The following is a 26,649-nucleotide window of genomic DNA, read 5'->3' on the forward strand; positions in this document are numbered from 1 at the left end:
AGTTCATTGATTGTCATGTTCATTTCATATCTTACCCTACGTTTGAAGCACTGAACTCATCATTGTATGATTTTTAAGGTTATCTTTTTACTCCTACTTTGATATCAAAAGCACATTCATGTCACCCAAAAAAGGGTAGCGGATGGTAGAGATTAGATATTCTTCAGGCAGAAATAAAAGTGGATTTCTTTCTGTAGACTTTTAAAGGCAAGATTGAAACAACTGCCTGACAATCATCATTTTGAAATTACCAAACAGGCAAAAATTGGCAAAATAAAATAAAATTTGCTGACAATAACTAGATGTGTATAACCAGCCAGTGTCCATCTCATGCCTCATCTGGATGCTTTGCCAAAAAAAATGTTACTATAGAGTGTTTACAATGTTCCACTGAATAGACTTGAAACCTGCATAATAGAGATGTCTAAATCAGAATTAACCCTTCTAGAAATAAATATGAAACATTGTATATTAACATATGAAACTAATGTAGGTGAAATTAAACTTGAGAACAGGTATCCTGCTTCAAGTGTCACATAATAAGATATTTAGTATGTTATTCTTATCATCTAAATTCCAGAAACCCTGAGAGAAAAGAATGGAACAATGCACATCAATCCGTATTTCTTCTCTGAAATACTTTCAACTTTACTTTCAACTCCTAAAAACATTGGGTAATGGGCTTGTCAATGGGTTTTCAGATGCATGATTTTTAGTTTTCATAGTGGACATGGCCATCCTAAGGACTAATCTCAAATTCATCAAGGATATTGAAAAAAGTGGAATTAGTTGCTTTACTGGTGTCTACCAACCAGCATGACTGATTATGTGAAATTAACATATGGATAGTCAATATGACCTATACAAGATGCAGGTCAACAATGCGCACAGAAAAATATAAGAATGACATCTTGTTCTACAAAGCAGAGGACCAATTTATCCTAGATTAGGCAGCTAGTGGACCTACCAATAAGTGGGACCAAAAAGCTCATGTAGTTTAAGTATTCAGGCCTCTGGTGTTGTAGCAGTGTTTGATGGAATTCTAAGTGGTTGAAGTCTAGGTGTCCTGAAGTTGCTTCAGACAGAGCATGCCTGTCCACACTATACTAAAGGCTTTGTGTTATATTAATAACAAAATAGGCTTTGTGATGGGTCATGGGTCAGATGCCCTTGACAAGGATCACAAAAAAACTGAGAACCTCACATTTGATTCTGTAAAAAGAGTGATATGTTGCAACCAAGACAGGATTGAGTATCTGATTGGATCCCCAATCCCTAATAGGGGTATTACTGACATTTTAGATTTTGGGTAGTTTACCTTTCAATACATTTAGCCCTCACCTAAGAAAGGAAGACAAGTTGAATTGGGCCAGCAGCGTCAATCTCAGCCGGAAGCCATCAGTACCTTCTTATTTTCTATCACTCTCTCTTCCCTTCCAAGATCCTTCCCCAATCATGATACATGTCAAGATCTTTATCAATTTCATTCCTAGAAATACTATTGGCTTGTTTACAGTCTCTTAAATCCACAGAACAATCTATAAACAGGTCAAAAATGTGGTGCAGAGAATAAAAGAAGGGGAGTTACATTTCAAGAAGGTTAAAAATGTAAAGCAATTTTCATCTTACGAAGTTATTATTTATACACCTCACAATCTGTACTCTCATGTGATGGCTGAGACTGGAGGTATAAGGGAATAAGAGCCATAGATGGGATCAGACATTGGCATTAACAATATTTAATTACACATAAAATAATAAGTATGAATATTTACATACATCTAAAATAAATTTACATTTACCCCCCAATTGGAAGAGGCTTTTCTATGCACAAAAAATACAAATTTCCAACCACATTGAAAGAACTTCTCAGCTGAATTATGTCACCCAAAGCATCCCTATCATAGAAGAAACACCCATCAACACTATTCATGGCAGCTTCCATTCAAGATCAGAAAAAAAATATGAAAAATGGGTGTATCACATTACCTGTACTGAAATTGGCATCAATCATTGCTCCTGAGACTGTGAAGAGCCAAGATATTTCTCCATTGATTCCTTCTTGTGCTCCGGATCTAGGCTGCATACATAGAGGGACGCTCTAACAATGCCAAACAGAACTACTTGGGTTCAAATAAATAAGCACAAGTACCCAATTCTTAAAGTCCTACACTTTTACATTTCAAGGCACGAAATTGTAAATCCTAACCCCACCCCAACACCCAGATATATATTGTTTTCATATCCCAAGCCTTAGCCAAGTTCCTAAAAACTTAATCCCCAAAAAGCCCTGAATATCCGAGATCCAAACACTAAGTCCATAACCATAAAAACCGAAAACACTAAGGCCATACGAAATCAAAAAAACAATCCTGAGCCACAATAACCCTCGAACCGGAATATTTAAACTATTACCATAAAACTAGAATAAATTTCTTTTAAAAAATTAACTAGAAAAAAATTTTAAACCTAAGTAACACTATAACCAGAATCCATAGCTTATAATAACCCAAAACCCGGAATTCTGACCTCTCATAACCCTAAAACCGGAATTCCAAGCTAAGCCATGGTAGCCATAAAAACCAGAAGCCTAAGCCATGATATCTCTAAAACCAAATCCTTGAACAAGATCCTGTGAGCTCATTTCATTGCAAACAGGCAAGAAAGCAGAAACAGGTCTAAGAAATACTCGACATCATTTTGATTTTTCCAACGGATTTCAGATGTTCTCAGAGCCAAAAAACATTTAAATAGAATCCTAAAATTCTATGTTGGAATAGTTTCCAGGTATTGTCCAAGTTAGAAGAATAGTGAGATGGGGACAGAAAGTGAGGCCAGTGTGGACGTCACCCTGAACTAGAGACAGAATGGGAGTTACCTTCTAGTGAAAAGGGGAAAGAGTTGGCAGCATGGGCGTTGCCTAGAGGGATACCAGTGGGGTGTACATTGCCAGGGAACTAGAATGGAGTGGATATCACCTTCTAGTCCAGAAAGGGAGAGAGATAGGTATCTGGCCAAATGGCCAAGGTACCCCTAATGGGCTTAGATGCCCTATAAGGTATAGGATTGTATCACATTTTTCTATTGAAATATTCAACAAAAAAACTCTAGAATCAATGAAGAATCAGAACCAAAAGAAGGGAGCATTTGGAACAAAAACATGTAAAAATGAGGGTACGGAAAGATTTCAGGTGGGAGGAGAAATCTACCTGTTCCTCACACCAAGGAGAGTACAGTGCACAGCGCGGGCAACAGCAGATGCAGGGGCAACGGCAGCCACCGGAGCTGCTCGGATAGCACTGGCCAGAGCCGAGCCCGTGCCAGCCCCACGCTGGTATGTCTTTAAAGGAGTTCCAACCAGAGCGGCGGTGGTCTTCCCGAGTCCATCGCTTAGACTCTCATATGCCTACCCAGGATATATATTAAGATATACATTAAACTCTGCGGAAAGAAAAACAATCCCATTTCTCCAATCTTTTGCATTGTAAGTGGGTTTTTTTTGTGTGCATGTGATTCAGAGAAAAATACCCGACGAGGGAAAGGAAAATTAGAAAACCCTACTTTTATTATTGTCAGTTAATGAGAGAGATGGTTGTCAAAGTCTGCAAAGAAAACAAATAATAATTCTAAATTATCTTATCCCAAGCAGCGTGTGTGAGAGCGTACAGGGAAATAAACATGAAAATATGGCTTTTCATGTTTTATGAATCCATTAGATCCCAGCTGAATATCATCCGTAACATTAATTTCCTCAATAATATGTGATGATATACTGGCAAACGGAGATAAAACAAAAGTCCATCTTTCTGCGTTTTGTCTTATATTTATCTGTCCAGACTGTTTAGGACTATGCCATGAAGCGGTCACTGAGAACGCATTCATGACTCTGATTGAAATTCCAATACTTAATAAAATACAGGGAACTGAAGAGACGAGAAGAAGTTACAAAGTATTTACTATAAGAATTTATCTTGCGTTTTTTTTCAAGTCTAGATACAATATCTTCCAAGAAAACGAATGAGACATGATAAGCTGAAGGCAGCCACATGAGAAAGAATTTCCCTTATTTTTAAATTACGTCGTTTTCTTTATTGTAAACCGAAGCAAAAAAGAACTTCATTAAAACTATATATTTGGATTGGACATATATAAAGTCAATTAACATGATGAAAAAATACACCTGCAGGATTCCTTGATGTGAGTTATTGGGCTGGTTACGACGCACATTTCTGATTCCACTGTATCGTGACGAGTGCATTAAAGGTTGACTGCCACTTAAGATTTGTTCTGTGTGAAGCAATAGCTCATGGGCTCCTCCAGCTACATGCACCCCCAGGCCAATGGCTTCAAGTGAGATACTCCTAATGAAGGCAATTGCTCCTATATAATAATCAATCATCAAAAGGAGAAATTATTAAACGAATATTCCATTCGAAAAATACCCATAAAAAGGAAAAAGAACTTAATAATGACCATCCGACTTCACAAAGAAATCATGTTTGTAAGTTATTAACTTATGACTGCCAAACATGTTACCTCTCTGCAGCCCCTTGAGCAACCTGTGATCCTTTCTGTAGGATTTGACAGGCACGGAGACAAGTTTTGTTGCACCGGAACTTACAGCAAATAATGACTTTACAGGAGTGAGACCCTTCAAAACTTTATGGATCTGTAAAATTGCTTCACAAGATTTAACATTAATAACAGATTTTCGAGACAACGTTAATTGGCACTGTGAAAATTAACCTGATTCTGTGAAATATCTTCCAACCACGCCCCAATAACAGTATCACATATGCTTCCCCAACCATACACACCAACCGCATGAACTGGCTTCAGTTGTATTTCAATTCCCTGAAAGTAAAATTGTACCATCCGCCATTAAATGGACATTGGAAAAGTTTCGAAGCTGAAAAGAGTTCTATACATCCAGGGTACAATATTTGCATATGTATAAAAGTTTGATGCATACGATAAAGTTTTAATGTTTGTGAGCTTTTGAGAGATGGGAGAGAGGTAGGGTGCAAGGAGAAAACCCTATTCGTCCTCCCTAGAATACAAATTTGTACTCAATCACTCACATTTCATTATCTGACTTAAATAAGCGGATAGGAGATTACGAATTTACCTAAAAACGCCTACTAGAACAGTGAATGGGCAGTTTACCCCTCTCCCACTCTCTTCTAAATTTTCTAAATTTGGACTCAAAACTCACAACTCACACATTTCACTAACACATTTGGACACAAAACTCACACATTTCATTCCACTCGAACTGACTGGAATATGGATATAGCAGATTGTCAATTCACCTAAAACACCCAATTAAAGCAAGAAACCCGTATCCCTCTCTTCGATATCTAACCAATAAATCAATATCTTACCTTCTAATTCTGGACTCAACCGTTCACATTTCATTCCATTTTATCTGGCTTAAATAGAAAGATAGGAGATAACAAAATTACCTTAACCACCCAACTGAATACTGAATGTTCATTTCCCTCAGTCGACTGGCACTGTCTTAATTTCTAGTTTTGGACGCAAAATCATTAATATGTCATTCTGTTCTAGCTGCATTAAATAGCCAGATAGGGATTTACAGAATGCGGAAAATGCCTGTCGTCTAACAAAATCGTATCTTGAGATTATGAAACTTAAGTTTGATGCACCTATATAATCACTGATAAAGGAATTAATCCCTATTAAAAGACGCATATTTCTGTTCCATATGTTACTTTATTTTAACTATTTTATTTCTGCCCTTAGCCAGTAACTATCTCCTATTATATCTCCGTTTTAATGATATCTGATTTAATAGGATTCATAGTAGTGCATCTGTCGAGAGCCAAAACTAATGTAACCCAATTTAAATATAAGGCATCTCTAGTGAGTCAGAAACGAGATATTGTTATGTTCAGCATTCTCTCTCTAGCAGGCAGCTAGGTTCTCGACAGGTGGTCCAAAGGGGAACAGAAGCTTCACAATCTCTGAAGATATTAGGAATTAAGTGGGTGCTCTGTTGGCTCAGAGGGTGGACGAGTTGAAGAGCAGGCAACAGTTGCTAGTACAAGACAGAAGATTTTTGTAAAGATACAAGATGGATGGAAGTTAAGAGGCCACTCCTTTTGGTCCGGGAGGCCTACACGAAGATTAGAGAGGGATTGATGGAGGAATCAACACCCATCATCACTTGGAGGATTCTATTGACACAGAAAGTTCCTGCAACAGTGCAGACTTTTGGATGGTTATTGATTTGGTGGCAACTTGTGACAAGGGCCCTCTGGAAGAGAATGTTCTTGAACATCTAAGCAGAATGTGCAATCTGCACAATGCAAAAGGAAGACTGCTCCCAACTTTTCTTTGCATGCTAATTAACACAGGTGATATGGCCCTTGCAGCAGATCCAGGGGTGGATGTCTCCTAAAATGAGGACGGAATGGGACTGCCTCATGTGGTGCCATTGGCGGTATGGCTGCTCATCCAGTGTACTTAACTTCCATAATTTTAATATCACCAGGTTGATCACCATTCATGGTGATCTTCCCTATTTTTTTCAAAAAAAGGGAAGTATGAACAAGAAAACTATGAAACATTGAACATTTCAAGTCAACGTGATTTTGTATTTAAAAATTTCAAATAAACTTCATGTACATAATAGAAGACAGTGAGGTGCTCAGATATTACAAAGGTACCTTCCATGGGACAAGATTTATAAGCTGCACGTAGTTTCCCGCTCGTAATGCTGCCATATCAACATGATGAGGAATATAATCCACTCGAATGACTGCAGGGTGTATGTCAAATTTCTGGGTATAGAAAAAATGTGATCACTTCCTTCTGCCCTTAAACTTGTGGTGCAAAGATTAACATTTGTACAAAAAAATACACAGAATATTACGAAAAATCCTTTCTCAGGACAGATTTTTCTGCAAAACACATAAAATTGACAGTTCATCAAGCAAAACTCTAAGCTCAGAATGTCTGAACGTCACTAAAGGGTCCAAGGAAAAGACAACAACCAGCGAACAGAAGAATCATTGGCCCAAATAACTTCACAGCCGGCTCTAGGAAGAAAGGCTCCAAGTATAAGTAAAAGGGGAAAATTAACCTAGGTACAAAAGGACCTGTTAAACTGGGACCCTACAGTTCCCTCTCTTCTCTCTCTTCTCCACCTTCTCTCTCATAATAGACAAGAAGAAAGAACAATTCTTGATGCACAAACAAAGAGATTACAAGGGGTTTTATAGGGAGCCCTAATGGGCTAATAATAGAAAGGGCCCTTAATGGGCTAATAATAGAAAGGAGCTAATAATAGAAAGAAGAAAAGAAAAAGGAAAGGAGACAATAATGTCAACACTCCCCCTCAAGCTGGAGCGTGGATGTTTTCCACACCCAGCTTGGAACAGAGCTCCTCAAACCGAGGGGCATGAAGCCCTTTGGTGAAGATGTCTGCAAGCTGTTCAGCTGACGGAACATATGGCGTGCAGAAATTTCCCGACTCAAGCTTCTCTTTAATGAAATGTCGATCGATCTCAATGTGTTTTGTACGATCATGCTGGACGGGATCATGAGCAATGCTGATAGTCGATTTGTTGTCACAGAACAGCTGAACAGGGGAAGAAACCGGACACCTTAGTTCACGAAGCAGTTGGGTAATCCAAAGTGCTTCACAAAGACCATGCGCAAGGGCACGGAACTCCGCTTCAGCACTTGATCGAGAGACCACTTTCTGTTTCTTACTCCTCCAAGTAATAAGATTGCCTCCCAAGAAGGTGCAGTACCCAGAGGTCGACCGACGATCAACCACAGATCCTGCATAATCGGCATCAGTGTAGACTTCTAGACGCAGACCACTGTGACGACGAAACATTAATCCACGGCCAATGGTGCCCTTCAAGAAACGGAGGAGGCGATGGGCAGCATGAAGATGACTCATTCGAGGGTTCTGCATAAACTGACTTAGAACACCCACTGTATATGCAATGTCGGGACGGGTGTGGGTGAGATAGAGCAGTTTGCCCACAAGTCTTCGATATTGTCCGGGCTCAGCCGGATCTTCATTCTCATCCGCACCAAGTCGATGACTCACATCAATCGGTGTCGAAATAGGCTTGGAGTCTTCCTTTCCCAGCTCGCAAAGAAGATCCACTGTATATTTCCGCTGACAGATGAAAATCCCACTCGAAGAATAAGCCACCTCAATACCAAGAAAATATCGTAATGGGCCAAGATGACGTATGGCAAAGTCCGACGACAGATACATAGCCAGCTGAGTAATGGACTCCGTATCATCACCCGTGATGATAATGTCATCCACGTACACGAGAAGAATAGCCACTCCCCCGGACGTGGAATGACGGTAGAAAAGCGTGTGATCTCCATTACACTGACGGTATCCCCGGTTCTTCATGGCCATAGTGAAACGGCCAAACCAAGCACGAGGAGATTGCTTCAAACCGTACAGCACTTTCTTCAGGCGACAAACAACTGAACTCAGAGTAGACGGCACTAAGGAGGCATATCCAGGAGGTAAGGCCATATAGATCTACTCAGTCAAATCACCATGAAGAAAAGCATTCTTGACATCATATTGCTGCAATATCCAGCCCCGATCGGCGGCAAGAGCCAAGAGAATCCGGACAGTGTTCATCTTGGCCACAGGGGCAAACGTTTCCTGATAATCAATGCCATACTGTTGGGTGAACCCTTGCGCCACAACACGTGCCTTGTGCCTTTCAATAGAGCCGTCGGAATTGTGCTTTACAGCATAAACCCAACGACTGCCAACCAAGTGCTTGCCCGGCGGTAGTGGAACCAGATCCCATGTGTCATTTAGAGAGAGGGCTACGTCCACCGTCTTTGGAAGGGAGATAGTGTCAAGGGAGGTGAGAAGAGCGTGGTAGGATGGGGAAAGACGATGAGATGAGATGGATGCGGCTAATGGATACAATGGAGAAGGATGAGGGCAAGACACAAGTGCTAATGAAGGATTTTCAAGAGGAGTGGATGAGGAGGATGAGGGAACTTCAGGGGTAGGAGGAACACGAGGCTTGCGACGAGCAAGAGTGATACCATAGCGTTTTTCTGGCGGGCAACGGCATATAGGTAAAGGGGCACAACATAGTGGGATAGAGGGATCCAATGGGGACTCTGCAGGAGGGTTCGATGAAGCAGAGGATGGATCTTTAGTAAGGACAGGTGGATTTGGGATTGGTGCAGGCAGAGGATCAGAGGACAAGGTGTTCATGGGAATATCAGATGGAGGCTCTTCGAGAGGAACAGGCAAGGAAGGACTTGGGACTGGTGACTAGGGAGATGAGTTAGGAAGAATAGGAAATTCAAGGGGATCTGATTGAGGTGGTAAAGAAGGAGAAGGTGGAGAAGAAGAGGGGTAACACGGAGTGAATTCGTCAAAGGTAGCATCCTTGGTGACAATAAATCGACGAGAGGGTGGATGATAACATCGATAACCCTTTTGAGTAGAAGCATAGCCGAAGACACATTGGATGGCCCGAGGATCAAGCTTGTCACGACCAAGATGGTGGTTAGGAGCAAAGCAAACGCACCCAAAGACACGAGGGTAAGATTGGTTCGAGAGAAATGTTGGGGAAGGAATGCTGGAGACAATCAATGGGAGTAGAGTTAAGCACGCGAGACGGAAGACGGTTGAGAAGATGAATGGCAGTTAGGACAGCTTCAGCCAAAATACTTTGGCACATGCATGTGAAATAAGAGGCTCGAGCCATTTCAAAATGTGAAATTTTCATTCTGCAACTCCATTTTGCTGGGGGTGTAAGGACATGTGGTTTCATGGATGATGCCTTTTCTTGGAAGAAAGTACTTAACGTGGAATTGACATAGTCTCGGCATTGTCGGAGGAGCGGCGAATAGAAGTGCAGAATTGAGTTTGAATGAGAGAGTAGAACTGAGGAATAACAAGGGAGATCTCTGATTTATTTTTCAAGAGATAGGCCCACGTGAAACGAGTAGCGTCATCAATGAATATACATAACCACCGAGCACCGGACGTGCTATGAACAGGGGAGGGTCCCCACACGTCGGTGTGAACGAGAGCAAAAGGAGTCGTCAAATGGGAAGAAGAAATAGGATACGTAGTACGATGATGTTTAGCAATTCGACAAGCATCACAAACAAAGCGGTCCACAGAGTGGCCTTGGAAAAGTTTTGGAAATAAACGATAAAGAGTAGCAAAGGATGGATGGCCGAGGCGTCGATGGAGAAGCCACAAACGCTCATGAGACACCGAAAGGGGAACTGCAGCGGCAGCAACAGCGAGGGGAGACAAGGGAGATCGAACAAGATAGAGACCCTCATGCTCCTCAGCAATGGAAATCGTCCTCCCCGACACCTTATCACGATAAAAACAGGTATTAGGAGTGAATGTAAGATCTTGGTTCAGATCACGAACAAGGCGGGATAAAGAAAGAAGATGATGAGCAAGCCGTGGAACATGAAGGACTTTAGTGAGGGTCATCGAAGGAGAGAGAGACACGACCAATCCCAGCCACAGTGAGAAGATCACCGGAAGCTGTTTTAACTTTGGAGGAGCCGGAAACGGGTTCATAGGTCACAAAAGCTCTAGGATTGGGTGTCATGTGGGCAGTGGCACCAGAGTCAAGAAGCCAAGTGGATGATGATGACGACGGAGATGGTGAAGGCGGGGGAGAAGGAATGGTGGACATACCCGCGTTAGCTAGAGAGCACGAGCCCACGACTGGAGGGTCAAGCAATCGCCGAAGACGTTCCACTTCTTCAGGTGTAAAGCCGGGAAGAGAAGCACTCGCCGAAGACGCTCCACTTGGAAGAAGACCATAGGACAGAGGCACTTGACCAGGCATCGGTACTTGGTTGACAGAAGGTGCAACCGTAGCGAGATTGCTCTGTTGTGTTCGCTTCCGTTGAAGCTTAAAGCACGTCTCCTTGGAGTGACCCCGCTTTTTGCAGTAATTGCAGAAAAGGGAAGGATCACCTTTGGAGGATTCCTCAGTCCGAGTAGATGGACCACGAGACGAAGCTCCTGCTCCAGTCGATGTGGTCGTCACCGAGGAGCGCGTGGAGGAAGACGAATGTGCTACAAGTGCAGAAGCCGGGGTCTGGGACTGCTGAAAGCGAGATTCTTCAATTCTCGCGCTGCGAAGCGCATCCTTGAAGGAAAGCTCTTTCTCCCGGTGTATAAGCTGAGCCCGTACCGCTTCATATTCCGGGTTAAGTCCTATAAGGAACTGAAAAACCTGAAGTTGAAGAGTGTACTTGCGATCCACCGAGTGAGGCTCCGGAGGCATGTAGTGATCAATCTCATTCCACAGAGAAATGAGTTCTGTGCTGTACTCCATGATCGTCCTGTCTCCTTGACGCAGATTGGCGGCCCGATGCACTAGCTCATACAGTGTGGCAATATTATTTTTCTTGGAGTGGCTGTCAAGGGCCGCTTCCCACACGGCCTGGGCAGACTCAAGAGACAGAAAATCACCCTTGATACTCGGTGAAATACTATCCAAAAGCCATCGATGGACCACCCCTTCAACGTCTAGCCAGTCATAGTACTTGGAGTCTGTCTTGGAAGGCCCTTCTTCAAGTAAATGACGCATCAGTCGTCCCTTGAGAGTAATCTGGACATATTGCTGCCACTGAAGAAGGTTAAAGCCGGTGAACATCCCATCTGGAGGCATCCAAGGCAGAGAAAACGGTCCAGGTGAAGCCGACCAATTCCCCGACTCAAGAGGTGCCTCCGAAGCATTTGACGTTTGACCCACACTGGGTGGCGTCGATGCTGGCGTCACACCGGAAACCGATACAGGCTCCGTCATCTTTGTTGAGTTATGTTGTACTAACTATGAGCCTAAGGCCATGTAAATGTAATAAACTAACTCTAGGCTGATAATGAAACTGCTAACACCTCTAGAAGACTGCTAATGGACCACTGGAAGGCCCATTAGCAGCCCTGTAATGGTCCCTTAAGGACCATTACTCTCCCACTAAGGGCCCATAAAGGGTCCCTTAGTGAAGGCCCACTAGGGGCGGAGATATCAGGCCCTTAGTGGACCTGATATGGTCTGGGCCTGTCCTAGACAGGCCCAGAGTCCAACGGCTATTTAAAATAGCTGTTGGACAGGCCCTCCAACGGCTCCTTTTCAAAAAGGTAGCCGTTGGAGCTTACTTGTAAAACAAGTAAAGGATTACTTGTTTTACAAGTAAGCCTCCTAACTACTTGTGAAAGGGTCTTTTAGACCCTGGATTTATTTGTATAAAAGGGGAACTTCAGTGCAGTAAAAGTCACTTTTTCAGCCCCAACCCTTGTGCACTCTCTTTCTCTCTCTACTTTCTCTCTCTAGACTTTCTCTCTCCTCCGAATTCTGCTGTTCTACAATCTTGATCACGGAATGAAGTGTCGCACGAGGAGCACACGGCTGCAGGAACGCCCGCGGCTATTGGCTGCGTGCGCGGCTGAAGAGTCGAGGAGGGAGCGCGGCCGCGACCGAGAGGAGAGCGCGCTGTCGAGAGGGAAGCGTACGCTGCCGAGAGATAAGCACAGCCGAGGAGGGAGCGCGGTGCGGGAAGCCGGAAATGTGGCCGGAAAGAAGCTGCGCCGCCAGGAGCAGGTAGCCAACCGGAAGGAGAAGGAGCTCAAGATCGTGGCGAATGTAGAAACGCCAGCGATCGGAGCTACGGTCGAGCCCAGGAACCCGGATTAGGGTTAGGGTTAGGGCTCTGATACCATGAAGACAAGAAGAAAGAACAATTCTTGATACACAAACAAAGAGATTACAAGGGGTTTTATAGGGAGCCGTAATGGACTAATAATAGAAAGGGCCCTTAATGGGCTAATAATAGAAAGGAGCTAATAATAGAAAGAAGAAAAGAAAAAGGAAAGGAGACAATAATGTCAACATTTTCCTCTCTTTCTCTCTTTCTTTCTTTCTCTCTTCCTTTCTTTCTCTTTAAACCCCTGCGCAGGATTCTCCCACGTGTGACCCATTTAATAAGTGGTCACACGTGGGGGGGCATCTAATGAACCTCCCACGTGGGAGAATGTAATGGGGGGCTTTAAATGCCCCCAAACCCTAGCCGCCAGTAATTAGAAGTTTCTGTTTTGTTCTTTCATCTCTCACTCTGAGTGCCATTCTAACAGGACCAAAATGCCCTTAATGGACTATGGAGGTTAAAGAATCAAATAAGGGCTAGGGAAAATGTAACCTAGAAATAAAAAGACAGAATTAACCTAGGAGGTTAAGGACCAGATTATATTTAACATCAAATAGAAATGTTAACAAATTAGACAGATAAATTCCGATTCACTTGCCTGGAAAAAAGGAAGTAATGCCTCTTCCGGAAAATCTTGCGCCTGATAACTCATGTCCGCAGATATAGATTCAGGACATACTGGCAGATTAGTATTTGTACTCAAATTACGTCCAGATGAAGAATCATTGGCAAAAAACTTCACAAGGAACTCCAGCTGGCCTTGATGAAGATGAACTCTCAGAGGTAGAAAACTGAAATGCAGCCTGAGAATGGATTTTTTTATTACAGAGTCCCATTATGAAAATTTACTTGAATCTGAAAATTGTTCGAATATAAAATATCTAGACTAACAGCTCCAACTAAGTTGTTATGTGTTGTAATACATAAAGTTAGAATTAAACGGAGCTTTTTATTAAATGTCGGCAGCCCTTGTGCTGAAGCTCAAGAAAGAGTTGAAAGGGAAAATCTTCCTCACTGGAAAAAAGGCATATGTCGAGGCGCATATTGGTATTGGGATTAAGCATGACTGTCTGCAGAATCCATAATAACGGTTCGGACAGCATTCAACATCTACTTCATATGCTGTATTTATTTAGTTAAGTCCTCATTTTTCTTCACATAGTAAAGTACTCATAAAACATATGCTAATCATCGGATCCATATAATGGGTCAATTAGACTGGATTCAAGAGGACCCACTTATTTTGCGATTCCCAGATATACTAATGTGCCCCTGCAGAATGTAATGTCATTTAATTTTATGTTTCTTTCATGGCGGCTAGGTCAACAAAAGGCAACCGGAAGGGCATTCCACATGCTCTTTGGTGTTTGAATCAGATAATTTGGCCCAATAACGTGGAAACAATGGTCTATTTCAGCTAGGATACTGGCAGTAAGATCGTCATCAGGAACTCAGAGTTGGGGAGAAAGTGCCAGAAGGATCAACAGAGGAGGGAGGAGAGATACAGGTGAATGAACATCACATGGGAGAGAGATATGTGAACCAACACAACTTTGATTACTTCTTGTCTGTCCTCCCAAGTACAGGGCTGCAACTATGTAAAGGGAAAAGCCTTAAGACAAATGACGAAGATGCCCAAAGAGGGCGAAGTTAAGGAACTAACCTTAGATATGATGGGGATCATATAAAGTATCTCTGTATCTGCCTTCCCATCTTTCTTCAAATGAGGCTTACACTGAATCAAAGTACAATTGTATTTTATGCTTAATTTTATGTTAAACACAATGTCATATCCTCTTTGATACACAATTAAAGAAAGGATTTGAAACCGATAAGGTCCTAAATATTTCCCTGTTAGATAGAAGCATCTCCAATACCCCTCACTGTCTTTATATTTCCCTTTGTGTTATTCCCTTTTTGTCTTTTCCCATACCAGGCCCACTTGTGGCTTACTCATTACGAGACCAACTCTAGTAACTGGTATTTATACGAAACCCTAATACGAGATATGGTGAGGATCTCCTTTCTAACCCTAGACCTTTTCAACCACAATTGGAGGGCCAATGCTGATGCAGAGGCTAATGCCAAACAGATACCATACAGGAACTTTCCTCATGCCAAGCTGAAGATTAACCTTCTCTATTGTACATTTGCCTTTACCGACAATGTTAATGACGAATCTCCATCATTCAGCAAGCTGTATCCACGAACTATTAAATGCATCTTTTGGGTTATTTTCGTACAAAGTAAGGGTCTATTAAGTGCTATTAAGTGCTACTACCCCCCCCCCCAACCAAAGCCAATTTTTTTATCTAAGTCAATGTGAAATTTGAAGAATCTTTGGTGTACTATGGGGGAAGTAATCTCCAGGAATCGGAAATCCTTCTCACCAGGGTCGAAGATCAAAGGCAGAAGCTCCCTCTGCAGATCTAGCAGTCTGATTAGCATCCATCTCCAACAGTTCCTGAAATATTAACTGATAAGAACCTAAGCCATCATTCTCTCTTTGTCCCGGTGGCAAATCCTTTCCTTGCTCTGCAGACTCAATGGCGTGCTCATAGAGCTTAGACCCTACCATTGGTGGTCCTTTGTAATCCCCTCCCATTCCCGTTCCTTTCTCTTACCCCCCCCTTAGCCTCCCTTCCTCTGATTGTTGAATGATTGTAAATTAGAAGGTCTATCGTATTTAATGCATTTTGAAACATTCTTACAATCGAGGAGCTACACCCATCGGGAATGTATCACTCTGATTATGCATGCCAGATAAGAAAATCTTCACTGGTGGAGACAGCAGAGGCCAAGAGTCTAAGTGTCACACATGCCGAGGAATTCGGCATAAAGTCCATTGGAAAGTTTCGTTATTTTCTGGGTATGGAGGTGGCATATTCCAGAGAGGGGACATTTATGTGACTGCACAGGTATGTACTGGATCGCTATTCCAAAGAGACTCATTGATCCCAATGCAACGCAAGGAGAAGTTTCAGACAGTCCTTGTGTGGATCGCCACTCATATCAAAGGTTGATTGAGAAATTAATCTATCATACCCATCTACACGTCAGTTTTACAGTGAGATTGAGTCAATTCATTCCTGATCTTGGTGAGACTCATCACCGAGCGGCAGATCATGTCCTGAGTTCTTTAAAGGGAACTCCTAGGCAAAGGATCCACGTCCGGAAAAATAATGATAGATTGATTCAGCTCTACACTGATGCCGACTGTGCAGACTCAGTCATAGATAGAAGGTCAACGTTGGGTAATTGCGTATTTTTGCGTCAAAACCTTGTAAGCTGAAAAGTAAGAGGCAAAAGTTTGTCTCTTGATCTAGCTCAGAGTCTGTGTTCAGATCCTTGGCCCAAGCCATCTGTGAGGGACTTTGGCAGCAACCAATTCTCCAAGACCTGATGTTCCACATAAATGGTCCCATTCAGTTGCTCAGTGCTAAGTCAGCTTTTTCTATCGCTCATATCCCTGCGCAGTATGAGCTGAGTAAGCAGACCAGGATCAAGAGACATTCTACCAAAAAAAATTGGAGGCAGGTCAAATCACTATTAACACCAAGTTTGAGCTGGAGTGTTAGACAGAGGCCTCTGCATTACCCCTCCCTCTCTTATTATTCCCCTTTGTAATCCTGTAGCGGACCACTAGTGAATCAGCCCATAACAAAGTATTATTTCTCACAACGGGCCCACTCATGACTTACTCCTAACGGACCCAACTCTTGTCACTGGTATTTATACCCAACCCTAATACCAGATAAGATGAGATTTTCCTTTATAAATCCAAGATGGTCTCAAAGGAGGTTGGAGAGCCACAGCCGAAGCGCCTAACATTCCCAGACTGTAAATCAAAGCATCATCTGATATCACAACTCTAGAGCGACATCGATGTCAATTAAAAATCATTTAATGAAAGTAGTATGACATCATAAAAGGAAACCCAAATGACTTGTCTACCTAAACGTTGAAAATAAGGTTCGTTTGTTATTAATTAAAAAAAGCCCGTACCTGTATTCCTCAAGAGGTGTTGACGGATCCGGCTTAACAGATTCTAAATCCAACTTTATGGCTTTTGATGAAGATTCTCTGGGATGGTCTCTAGAGTTATAATAGCCAAGAACCTAATAAACCAAAGATATCATAAATCAAGGCCAATTGGAGAAATTGAGTGGAGTTTTTAATACGCCATGCACCTACCATCTTCCAAGGGGCATTTTTACTCATATCGTAGAGATGGAAGTCCTTCACACAGAGAGCAACCTTCGAGAGAAATAATCCACCTTCCCGAAAAGTATCATACTGAAGACTTATCCCAGATAACGTAAGTTCCAAGCATATATTTTCATCTCTTCCAATTTCATCTGAAACTCTTGAATTTTTGGGCCAGTCACTCCCTCTATACATTCTCCATACCATGTTGACGTTTTTCATTGAAACTCTTCCTCTTGGCTTGCAAGTACTGGTACTATCAGAAAACTGATGGTTTTTTTCATTTATTACGTCCGAGATATGATCCTCAACAATCATCCACGGAGCATCTTTGAACCATCTACCTTTGCCAAGATCAACCTCTTTTTTTACTGAAAAGTTGACTTGAGGAGTGCTTGGTTCATCAGGCGAAGAACTGCCAGGAGAGCTTGATCGAAGAGTTGACTCCCGTGGATAGTAGCCCTCAATCAGCTCTGCCATGCTCATATTCAAAGAGAAATCTTTTGTAAGTGAGTCATTGGTATCAAGATTGAAGTTGGGCCTCTGCTTCGAAGAAGAGAAAGCATCATCCAGAATGCCATCCATTATTCCAGTAGTGGAACAACTTTCATCTTTCTCCTCGTTTACTCCTCTCGTCGGCTTAATATCAGAATCACCACCAATGATATCATTACTTTGTTTGAGAGAATGCCATCTTGACTGCAAATGCGTTAGGGCTTCCTCCACATCAGGAGCAAATAGCTGCTGAAGCTGACCGGCCAACCGAGCTAGACCAGATGTCGAATCAAAACAGCTACTCACATAAATGTGTGAATCACAAATTTCAAGTTCCCACTGCAGATCGTTTGGACAATTTGTTCTGAGAACAGCATTCAATAGGGCTTCTTTAGCAACTTTAACATAATTAATTTCATTAAGATAATTGGTGCTGTAGCCATCAGTCTTACTGCCAGGATCTGATTCCTCACTTAGAAGAAGTCCTAAATCCTGTAGACAAATGACATAATCGCAGCCTGAAGCTTTTTCAGAAGGCTGATCATAGATGCTCAAAGAAGCAGCAGCCAGGAGACATGACAGCTTCTTCTCAGCAGACAGATCATCAGTATAGGGCTCATAGCATAAGGCGACATCTACCAAATTAAGAAAGAAAAAATGTGTCCTTGTACCACTATCTTCAAGAACTTCATTTTCTTCATCACTAGACACAACAAAGAACACTGAAATAGAGTTAAACCAATCCAAACGGCCTCCAGGAGCAATAAATGTTGCACATCTAATGTCTATCGACGTCAAACTTTGGAGAATCTCTTGATTTTCAACATGTATAAATGAAGTACCGCTGCTTCCAGAAAATAGACTATTCCCACCTCCTCCATCTCCCCTCTTCATCGCAGAGTTCTTACAAGTTATGAGCAGGAAATCCCCAACATTTGTGATAGAACCCCACAAGTCACCCTCTCCATGACTCAACCATAGAAAACTATTTCTATTGATTCCTCCAACGTTGGACACAGATAACAACTCAAATTCTTGAATTTCCAGCTTCAAACTATTCCATGAGCCAATTAATTCTCTTTGAAGCGAGTTACTGATTTCCAAATCATCAGCTACTCCAATTGTTACCTCAACAGTATCACATTCCAGGAGAAGAGAAGTTTGAGATGCATCACCATCAGTCTTGACGCTTTCTTCCTTCATTAAACTTTCTTTTAGAAGTCTGTGCAGAAGCCTGTACTCGTGACAAGAGAGATCAACTGATACACGAGAAAGATGAATGTGAGTGAAAATTGAAGAGCTGAGAACCATTTCTTGACGCACTTGTGAGCTTGCTTCTCGCCGATCTTCTGATCTCGTAGTGGATGAAAACTCGTTGCCACTTCCACTTACATTTTTCTTGTTACTTGGGCCAAGGGAACCTGCCAAGGCCCATGCCCTTTGGGCAAGCCACGGCCCAGTAACAGGACCCTCCTGCCAAAGTATTGTTATTCCAGGATTTTGATTATCTGTGCCCCCACTTATGGATAATATCTTTTTACAGACATACGATGGAACTGATTCCAAAGAGATTTCATCACTATACGACGATGTGAGCAGAAAAGTGTCTAGAAAACCACAGCGAAGATCTAACAATGTGGAAGATGAGTAGGGCTGAGCTGTCAAGTGCGCATCCTTCTGAACCAGACAAGTATCCAGACCTTTGCTCAATGCAGAAAAATCAAGAACAATGAAGCTGCTCCAATGGAAGGGTCTTCGGATTCTCTCAAGATTTTCAGGAGGAAAGCACAAAACAATCCTTGTTCTTGAAAGGAACACATTTATACGCTTTTTACGAGTATCATGCTCTTGGCCATGATCATCAGGCGGAGGATTCATAGTTTCTTTGTATTTTAATGACTTTTCCACTCGCTTAATATCGGAAAGGAGAGTGTTTAACAAAGAAAAGTCAATCCATAGAGTCAGCGGGGGGAGATTGATAGAGAAGGATGAATGACTGGCAGAACTGAGAGAACACTTGAAGCAGAAAGTTCCAGTGGACTGTAGTAACGGGACACTCACTAATCTGTTGCCGACATCACCTGATTTTATTTCTGAAGGTAACTGAATGGAGTTATCAGTCATTTCATGATTTATAGAAGGGCCTGCCGGAAGAGTAACTTCAACTCCCGCTTGAATTCCACTGATCATAGACAAAAATCTGTCAGCTTCATTGGAAAGGACAAGGATATCATCAATATGGATGCTTCTTATCGTTGCATCTACTTCAGTAAACTCTTGAAAAATCTGCGTAAAAATCAGATGTTATTTATCTGAGTATTTTTCACTAAACCAAATATATTAATGTAAAGGAAAAAAAAGGGATTGTATCTTTATAACCTGCAAATTAAGATGGACGTCTTGGCAGATCATCTCAAGAAGGTGTGAAGAAGGATCATGACCGTCTGATAATGACTGATGTGCTATTCTTCCATCTAAGTCTTCTGTTCGATCATTCAACTTATCATCGAAGGAAAACATAATGTAAATAGCAGAAACATTTGCCTTCACATTAGTTTCACTTTGTTGCTGCTCTGCAAAAACAATTTTTGTCAATCATTCTCTGAAAAAACAATGTAATTTGCAAATTTTCAAACCATCGGATAAATACAACAAATAAAGAATATGACGAATGATTAAAAAGATGGGCCAAAGTCTGACAAGATTGGAGATCCCACCCAAATTATTAAACAATTTTTGTTAAGTTAAGAAGTTGACGGAGGACGCCTTGCTACTTTATTAGCCCATACGTAAGATGAAGATGAAATGATCGTGGTTCTAGCTTCTTCATCTTTGTTATCTTAATTAAATTAAAGTTAAATGCGGGAAAAGTTCAAAGTTTCTTGGTAGAAATATAACACAGTAAAGGAAGAGACTATGTTTGATAGTGGGCTGAAATGAACTCATGTGAACCCAAAACCCTCAACCTCTTACTGCTAAACCCTAAAACCCTTAACCCTAAACCTTAAGCCATATACCATAAACTCTAGACCCTCAATCATTGCAACCTTAGAACCCTTAACCTTAATTGCCAAGCCCTAAACCCTAAACTATAGAACCTAAAACCTTAACCCTAAAACCTTAAAAGACTTATAAATTCTTCAAGAAAAAATAATAACCATTAAATCCCAAACATAAAAACCTTGCACCCAAAACATTAAACGATAAACCCTCTATCCTAAAATTTTAAAAAATTATAAACCCTTGGGCCCTAATACCCCTAGTTAGATGGATATTATATCAATGCCCCAGCAATATGAGCTTACCGCAAGGATAGTACACGGATTCTGATGCAAGGCTCGAAGCCAAAGTTATAGCACTGAAAACGGAACAAGTCCAGTTCCATATACCGCTGTTTCCCAAGCTAGCTTGTGAGCTTCTCAACTCATCGAAACATTCAAAAAACTGATCTATACTGGAAATAAGACGAGGACAGGTAAAGTCAATACTCTTGTTCAAAGACAGCATCATGCAGAAACAAAGGTAATTAATTTTCCACTGCTGGAAGAAATTTTTTTAAGAACAAGCACCATCCAAAGAATCAAAGATAAATAAAACGAGCCTGGAAATCATCTTGATAACGAAGTCCAGTACTCCTAACAACTAGAGAAGTGACCAGATATGAACCTTGATTTAGATTTGTATCAGGGAAGGGGATAATGGGGAGGGTAGATGTTTCCAAGGTTGGAGAATAGATTGGGAATGATCAGAGGCGAGGTCAAACTGAGGAAGCAGGGATCGACCGAGGATCGGCTACCTGATGACACAGTGAGGTATAGACAATCACGAGGGACGGGGATTGCAGAAGGAGAGAGGGGACTCAGACACCGAGAGAAGAGAAAAAGGACTTTAAATTCATTCTTTAAGTCTGCTCTCCTAGAGAAGTACATTAGGGGCAAATAACCAATATGCCCCTAATGGGCTAACATTACAAAACCAACCCTAGATACAATGGGGATCACATCATGACCAGAGGAAAAGAAACAATATCAAACGATGTGACACCGTAACCGAACCAAACCAAGCATGAAGAAATCCAAAAAAAAATCTTTTATCCATAAGAAAGAATAATGACTGAAAGCGCGCTGTTTAACATGTTTTATGCCTCGATCACCTTAAGTCACAGAACAAGTATTAATCGTAACAATACAAATATTGTAACAGTCAGGTGTAAGAAGAATTTTCGCAGCAAAATGATGTCATTTATGCAACTGTTACGTTTCAATAGACTCCAACGAAATAGAGGGTAGAGGGAGAAAACAATCATCCAGAGGCTATATTCTTGATCTCCCAGATTGATTGGCGGTCAGAAGTTCTCTTAAAAAATCAATAGAAAACATGATCGCCTATCATAGTTAGAGAATTAAAATTTTAGGTCTCAGAAAAAGAAAGTCATAAGCAAGAAATTTAAGAATACAGTTGAGAAAAATAAGACAGAAACCAAACCTCGCTCCATAATCATCCTCTAGCCCGGCAGGAACTTCTAAATTGTCTGATGTCACCCAGTTTTGTATTATATAAGTCGGCGCAGGAGAATCAATGGTATCATGACGTTGGTTCATCTGAAAGTCTCTGCATGAAAGGAATCCTCTACTAGAACTCATTTTGCTTGCATGAAATGAATGCACGGTTTCAGTTCTTTTTTCATATTTCTCAATTTTCTTAAGGGATTCCCAAGCAACTGAAAGCCACATAACCGAGCTCTGCTTCAAGCATAACTTCACAGGATTAAACGAGATAACAGCACCAATTTTGTTTAAATCCAAAGACCCATTTTTCCAGGGGATGCTTAAGTTCAAATTCCCTGAAATTCCACCATCAGGGCTGCAGACCAGGGGAGACGAGCATTTAAAAAGAATATCACTGATGCTTGTTTCTGAGGTTTGAACTTTTACCATTTTTAGAAACTCAACTGTCGCGCCGCCAAACTTAATAAAGTTTGTCAGCTTCCCAATTCCCAAGAGGTTGCTAGGCTGTGACTCTGTGTCCTCAGATATACGTGTTCCATATTCTATTTCAGCAATCCGAAGGACAAGATTTTGGAGAGAGGAACTGTCTCCACTTTCTAAGCATGGATCAAAGGCAACGATCAAATTTCTTATCACAATATTGAAGCTCGTGAGAAACCATTTGACAATCTTTGCTATTGTTTTCACTCCCTCGTGGACTCCCAGAGAAACATTTGACACACAACCAGATGAAGCAAACCGATCCTGTTTATCGGAGGCATCGAACTGAGATTCATTTTCATCATCACCATCTTTATTGGTTGATACGCGAGTTCCTCTAGATGGAGCAATAACAAGCTCAAGATCTTCCACTTCTATCTGACAATTTTTCATCTTCCATGGGATTTTAAAAGAAAGAGAAAGAATTGTTCCCTCTCTCACAAAAACTGGGGCATCACCAAGCTGAAACAAGTAAAAAAACCATGTAATTAGTCTCTGGTTATAAAAAAAGTAAAAGACTGTAAAAGCAATTGAGATTAAAAGAAACAGACAAAAGGGGCGTTATTGAGAATATATTTCCATTTTTTTGGTAAGTAATCTGCAATATAAATCCCATAAAATGGAAATCTCCTGTTCAACGGCCATCACTGCATCATTATCTCTCAATGCAACAGCAGAACAACGATGAAATATGTCATCATCATTCAAACCCATCACCATCATCGCCATCCAAAACCCATCACCGTCATCCTTATCGCCATCCACAACCCATCATTGTCATCATCCTTAGCCTGAATGACAATGATGATTTCTCTAAGAGACGATGACGATTCTGCCACTCTCTCTGGTCCTCTGGTTGAGGTTAACAGAGAGAAGAGTGATGCAAGATGATGCGAGATAATATGGTCATCATTGTCATTGTCATCCTACATGCCAAATAGAGATGTAATTGTCATCATCTTCCTGGCGAGGATGAATGATGGGGACGATGACAACGAGTCATCATCCTCGTGTCATTGTAATTGGTGACGGCAAACATAAATGTAACACACTGAGTTTCCGTTACCCTACTAATTTGGAAATGCCTCAAAATCCTGTGGTGAAAAAATTCATTAGAAGACGATGAAGGATTGTACAAGTACGTCTTGTAGAAGGCTTTCTCTTTCATAAGCAAAGCCGTATCCTACATGAATTTGCATATAATTATAAGATTCCTCGGATTCAGATTGTAAAGGACCCAATGCTGGATTATCTGATTGACCGTTCTCATATCGGGTCGTAAAGGACCCAATATTGTAAGTTAAATAAGGATGTAATGCCCTAAAAGAAAATATAGGAGTTTTTCCTTTTGAATCATTTCTCTTCTCTCTTCGCTCAACCCTTTCTTTTGGCCTGAAGCTTTGATCGACGGGTGCCTGACAAGGGCATCTGGCACTGAGACTTCTACTGTGTGGTGTTGCCTGAGAGAAGAACATCTGCTGTGTCTACAGCTCTGTCTAAGTCTCCTACCTATGGTAATATCCCTGAATCGGCTACAACATTCATCAGAAACATCAGATTTCATGTTTTCAGGGAACCAAAGGAGAAAAAATTATTGAAGGGGATAAGGACAGTGATAGACATTGCTAGATAAATGAGAAATGTGTCCCATAGTCGTGTGAAAGATAAGTAATCGAATGATCTGGCGGCGAGTTTAGCACAATTAAAATGATTCTTTGTATTGATCTTCATAGTAATTCAATATTTTTTTTCCAAGAGACAACTGTCAACTATATTGTCTGGTGATTCCATTCCCAGTGTAAGAATAATACAATGCTAAAGAGATAAACAAAAACCAGTTATTACAAGAAATCTTGCAATTATAGCACTGATTAGAGCTAAAAAAACGATATCATAACAACAGGCATACAGGCAACCTCACATAGAAATGCGAACTGGATAAGTGATTTGAACCAGGAATCGAACATCAAACCCCCTCCCATTAACAAAAACCTAGAGTTCATTAAAAGCACAAAACTTCACACGTTTCTCAGAAAAGGGCTACCAGAAATATCCAACCTTTTCGTTGATGAAGTCAACCCCACATCAGAATGCAAACTGATCAAGTAAATTGAACTAGGAAAAGAACATCGCCCAGAATAAACATAACTCTATAATTCTCTAAAATCACATAACTTTACATGTTTCACAGAAAAGGGCCCCAAGAGAATCATCCAACCTTTTCGTTGATGAAGTCGACCCCACATCAGAATGCAACTGATTAAGTAAATTGAACTAGGAAAAGAACATCACCCAGAAGAAACATAACCTTATAATTCTCTAAAATCGCATAACTTTACATGTTTCACAGAAAAGGGCCTCAAGAGAATCATCCAACCTTTTCGTTGATGAAGTCGACCCCACATCAGAATGCAACTGATTAAGTAAATTGAACTAGGGAAAGAACATCACCCAGAAGAAACATAACCTTATAATTCTCTAAAATCGCATAACTTTACATGTTTCACAGAAAAGGGCCTCAAGAGAATCATCCAACCTTTTCGTTGATGAAGTCGACGTTAAGGGCAAGGTCCCTGAGCTGAATTACGCCATCGGCAAGTTGGACATCGAGTTGTTCAAGGTCGATGTAATCACCCAATTTCTTCTTCTTGAGAAGGAACCGGCAAATCCTCTTGATCGCCCACCGAGACAGCATCGCCTCCGCCGATTTGGCGAAGTCCCATCGGAACATTTCGATCAAATTTCCAACTTTTTTCCTTCGACCCTTTATTCTTTCACCCGATTTACGCTCTAATCACATGAAGGGTATGCACATACCCGCCTCCGAAATCGGCCAAGAGGATGAACTCGTTCAATCTCCATTGAAACAGAGGAGACGTAGGCTGGAAGAGAAAAAAAAAACACTGATTTGTAGAATTGTAAACAGATGAGAGAAGAAATAAGGGAATAAAAACCCTTCAGGCAAATTATAAATATACCCAATAAAAATATCTTTATTGCACGTTATCCTTGCAAGTTTTAGTAGTAACAAAATTTTAGAGTCAGTTCATCTGAATGTTACGAAGTCAATGAAGGCGCGACGAGCAGAAGGGCGAGTTTACGAGTGGGTTAATTACCATTACCTCTGTGACGTGGCCGTTTTCTGTTACGGTCCACTGCTGTCGAAGTAATGTGTGACGGTGCGACGCACGACCTTTTTTAGGAGCGAAGGTTATAGTTCTGGCTCGTCTGGAACATGGACGATGGATGAGACAGGACGAAGATCGCCCCATCGGTCGTCCGGAATCAGTGCAGAGACGCGGACGGGACGGTTTTTTTGTCCCAGAATGAAAAAATCGTCCTCTCCGCGTCCCAAATTTTACCAGTTTTGTCCCCTCCGGAGAAAAATCGTCCCGTCTCTCGTCCCGGTTGAAATAACCAATAAAAATAGTTCCAAGGTCTAATTGAATTAATATGGATTTTCCAAGTTTTTTAGAGAAATATGGAGGAGGGAGAAAATGGAGGGACAAATGTACAATTACTTTTGGGCAGCGTCAGTTCGAGCCCGTGAAAAAAAAGTAGGGACTTTGACGCAAAATGTCAAGTAATTGATATAGCGATGCCACGTGGCAAGATCTCAACCATTGGAAGCGAATCCGACGGATGTTCGTCCATCCCTTACGGTTTTTTCGTCCGACTCGACAAAAACCGCCCCGTCCTGTGCACTATAGCAAAGGTGAATAGACGTTACGGCGTCAAAGGTACGGTTCCACAAGCCGTTCAAATAACAGATCTAGGAATCAGGAAAACAGAGGAAATGAATTTTTTTATGCCCCCAGTCAGAAGGGCGACGAGCAGAAGGGTGAGTTTACAAGTGGGTTAATTACCATTACCTTTTGGGGCGTGGTCGTTTTTGATACGGTCCACTGCAATCGAATAAATGTGTGATGGGTGTGACGCACGGCTTTTTAGGAGCAAAGACATGACGAAGTCAAAGGTACGGTTCCACAAGCCGTTCGAATAACAAATTTAGGCGGCAAGAAGGAATCAGAAAAACAGAGGATGAAATTTCTCATTCTCCCTATCAGATTTAATTAAAGCATGATGGTAAAAAAACAAAGAATCTGGGTACTTTCATGATACCCAGTAAAAAATATTGTTGTGCTGTTTAACTATATTGCCACATGTGTGGTGTTATAAATTTGTAAGATAATCTAGACAAGTGTAATGTAAATTTGATTATATTCTTTGCAATTTC

The 26,649-nt window shown here is 41.4% G+C and overlaps 2 protein-coding genes across 3 annotated transcripts; both read right to left on the reverse strand.

Annotated features, from left to right (window-relative positions):
• Positions 1-170: 170 nt before the first annotated feature.
• On the reverse strand, positions 171-25,319 carry LOC144716537 (autophagy 2). Of its 2 annotated transcripts, XR_013584919.1 has the most exons (15): positions 24,949-25,319; positions 21,910-22,874; positions 20,730-20,878; positions 19,804-19,997; positions 16,918-19,710; positions 16,729-16,841; positions 13,322-13,526; positions 6,693-6,806; positions 4,747-4,854; positions 4,537-4,669; positions 4,181-4,380; positions 3,210-3,406; positions 1,990-2,080; positions 1,803-1,898; positions 171-407 (listed from the first exon to the last, which is right to left on the reverse strand). XR_013584919.1 is itself a non-coding variant. In XM_078591680.1 (14 exons), the coding sequence occupies exons 1-13, from the start codon at positions 25,141-25,143 to the stop codon at positions 2,011-2,013; spliced, it is 5,436 nt and encodes a 1,811-aa protein (XP_078447806.1). In that variant the 5' UTR covers positions 25,144-25,319; the 3' UTR covers positions 1,724-1,898; positions 1,990-2,010. The 2 variants fall into 2 exon arrangements, 1 of the variants encoding a protein (XP_078447806.1); XM_078591680.1 differs by lacking the exon at positions 171-407 and having other exon boundaries at positions 1,724-1,898.
• LOC144716539 (uncharacterized) lies at positions 10,094-13,315 on the reverse strand. The gene is made up of 2 exons (XM_078591681.1): positions 10,706-13,315; positions 10,094-10,369 (listed from the first exon to the last, which is right to left on the reverse strand). Exons 1-2 carry the CDS (start codon positions 11,826-11,828, stop codon positions 10,341-10,343), a joined length of 1,152 nt encoding a protein of 383 aa, XP_078447807.1. The 5' UTR covers positions 11,829-13,315; the 3' UTR covers positions 10,094-10,340.
• Positions 25,320-26,649: the final 1,330 nt, after the last annotated feature.

This window comes from Wolffia australiana, chromosome 2, assembly GCF_029677425.1.
Source record: "Wolffia australiana isolate 7733 chromosome 2, ASM2967742v1".
In the NCBI taxonomy this organism is placed as follows: domain Eukaryota; kingdom Viridiplantae; phylum Streptophyta; class Magnoliopsida; order Alismatales; family Araceae; genus Wolffia; species Wolffia australiana.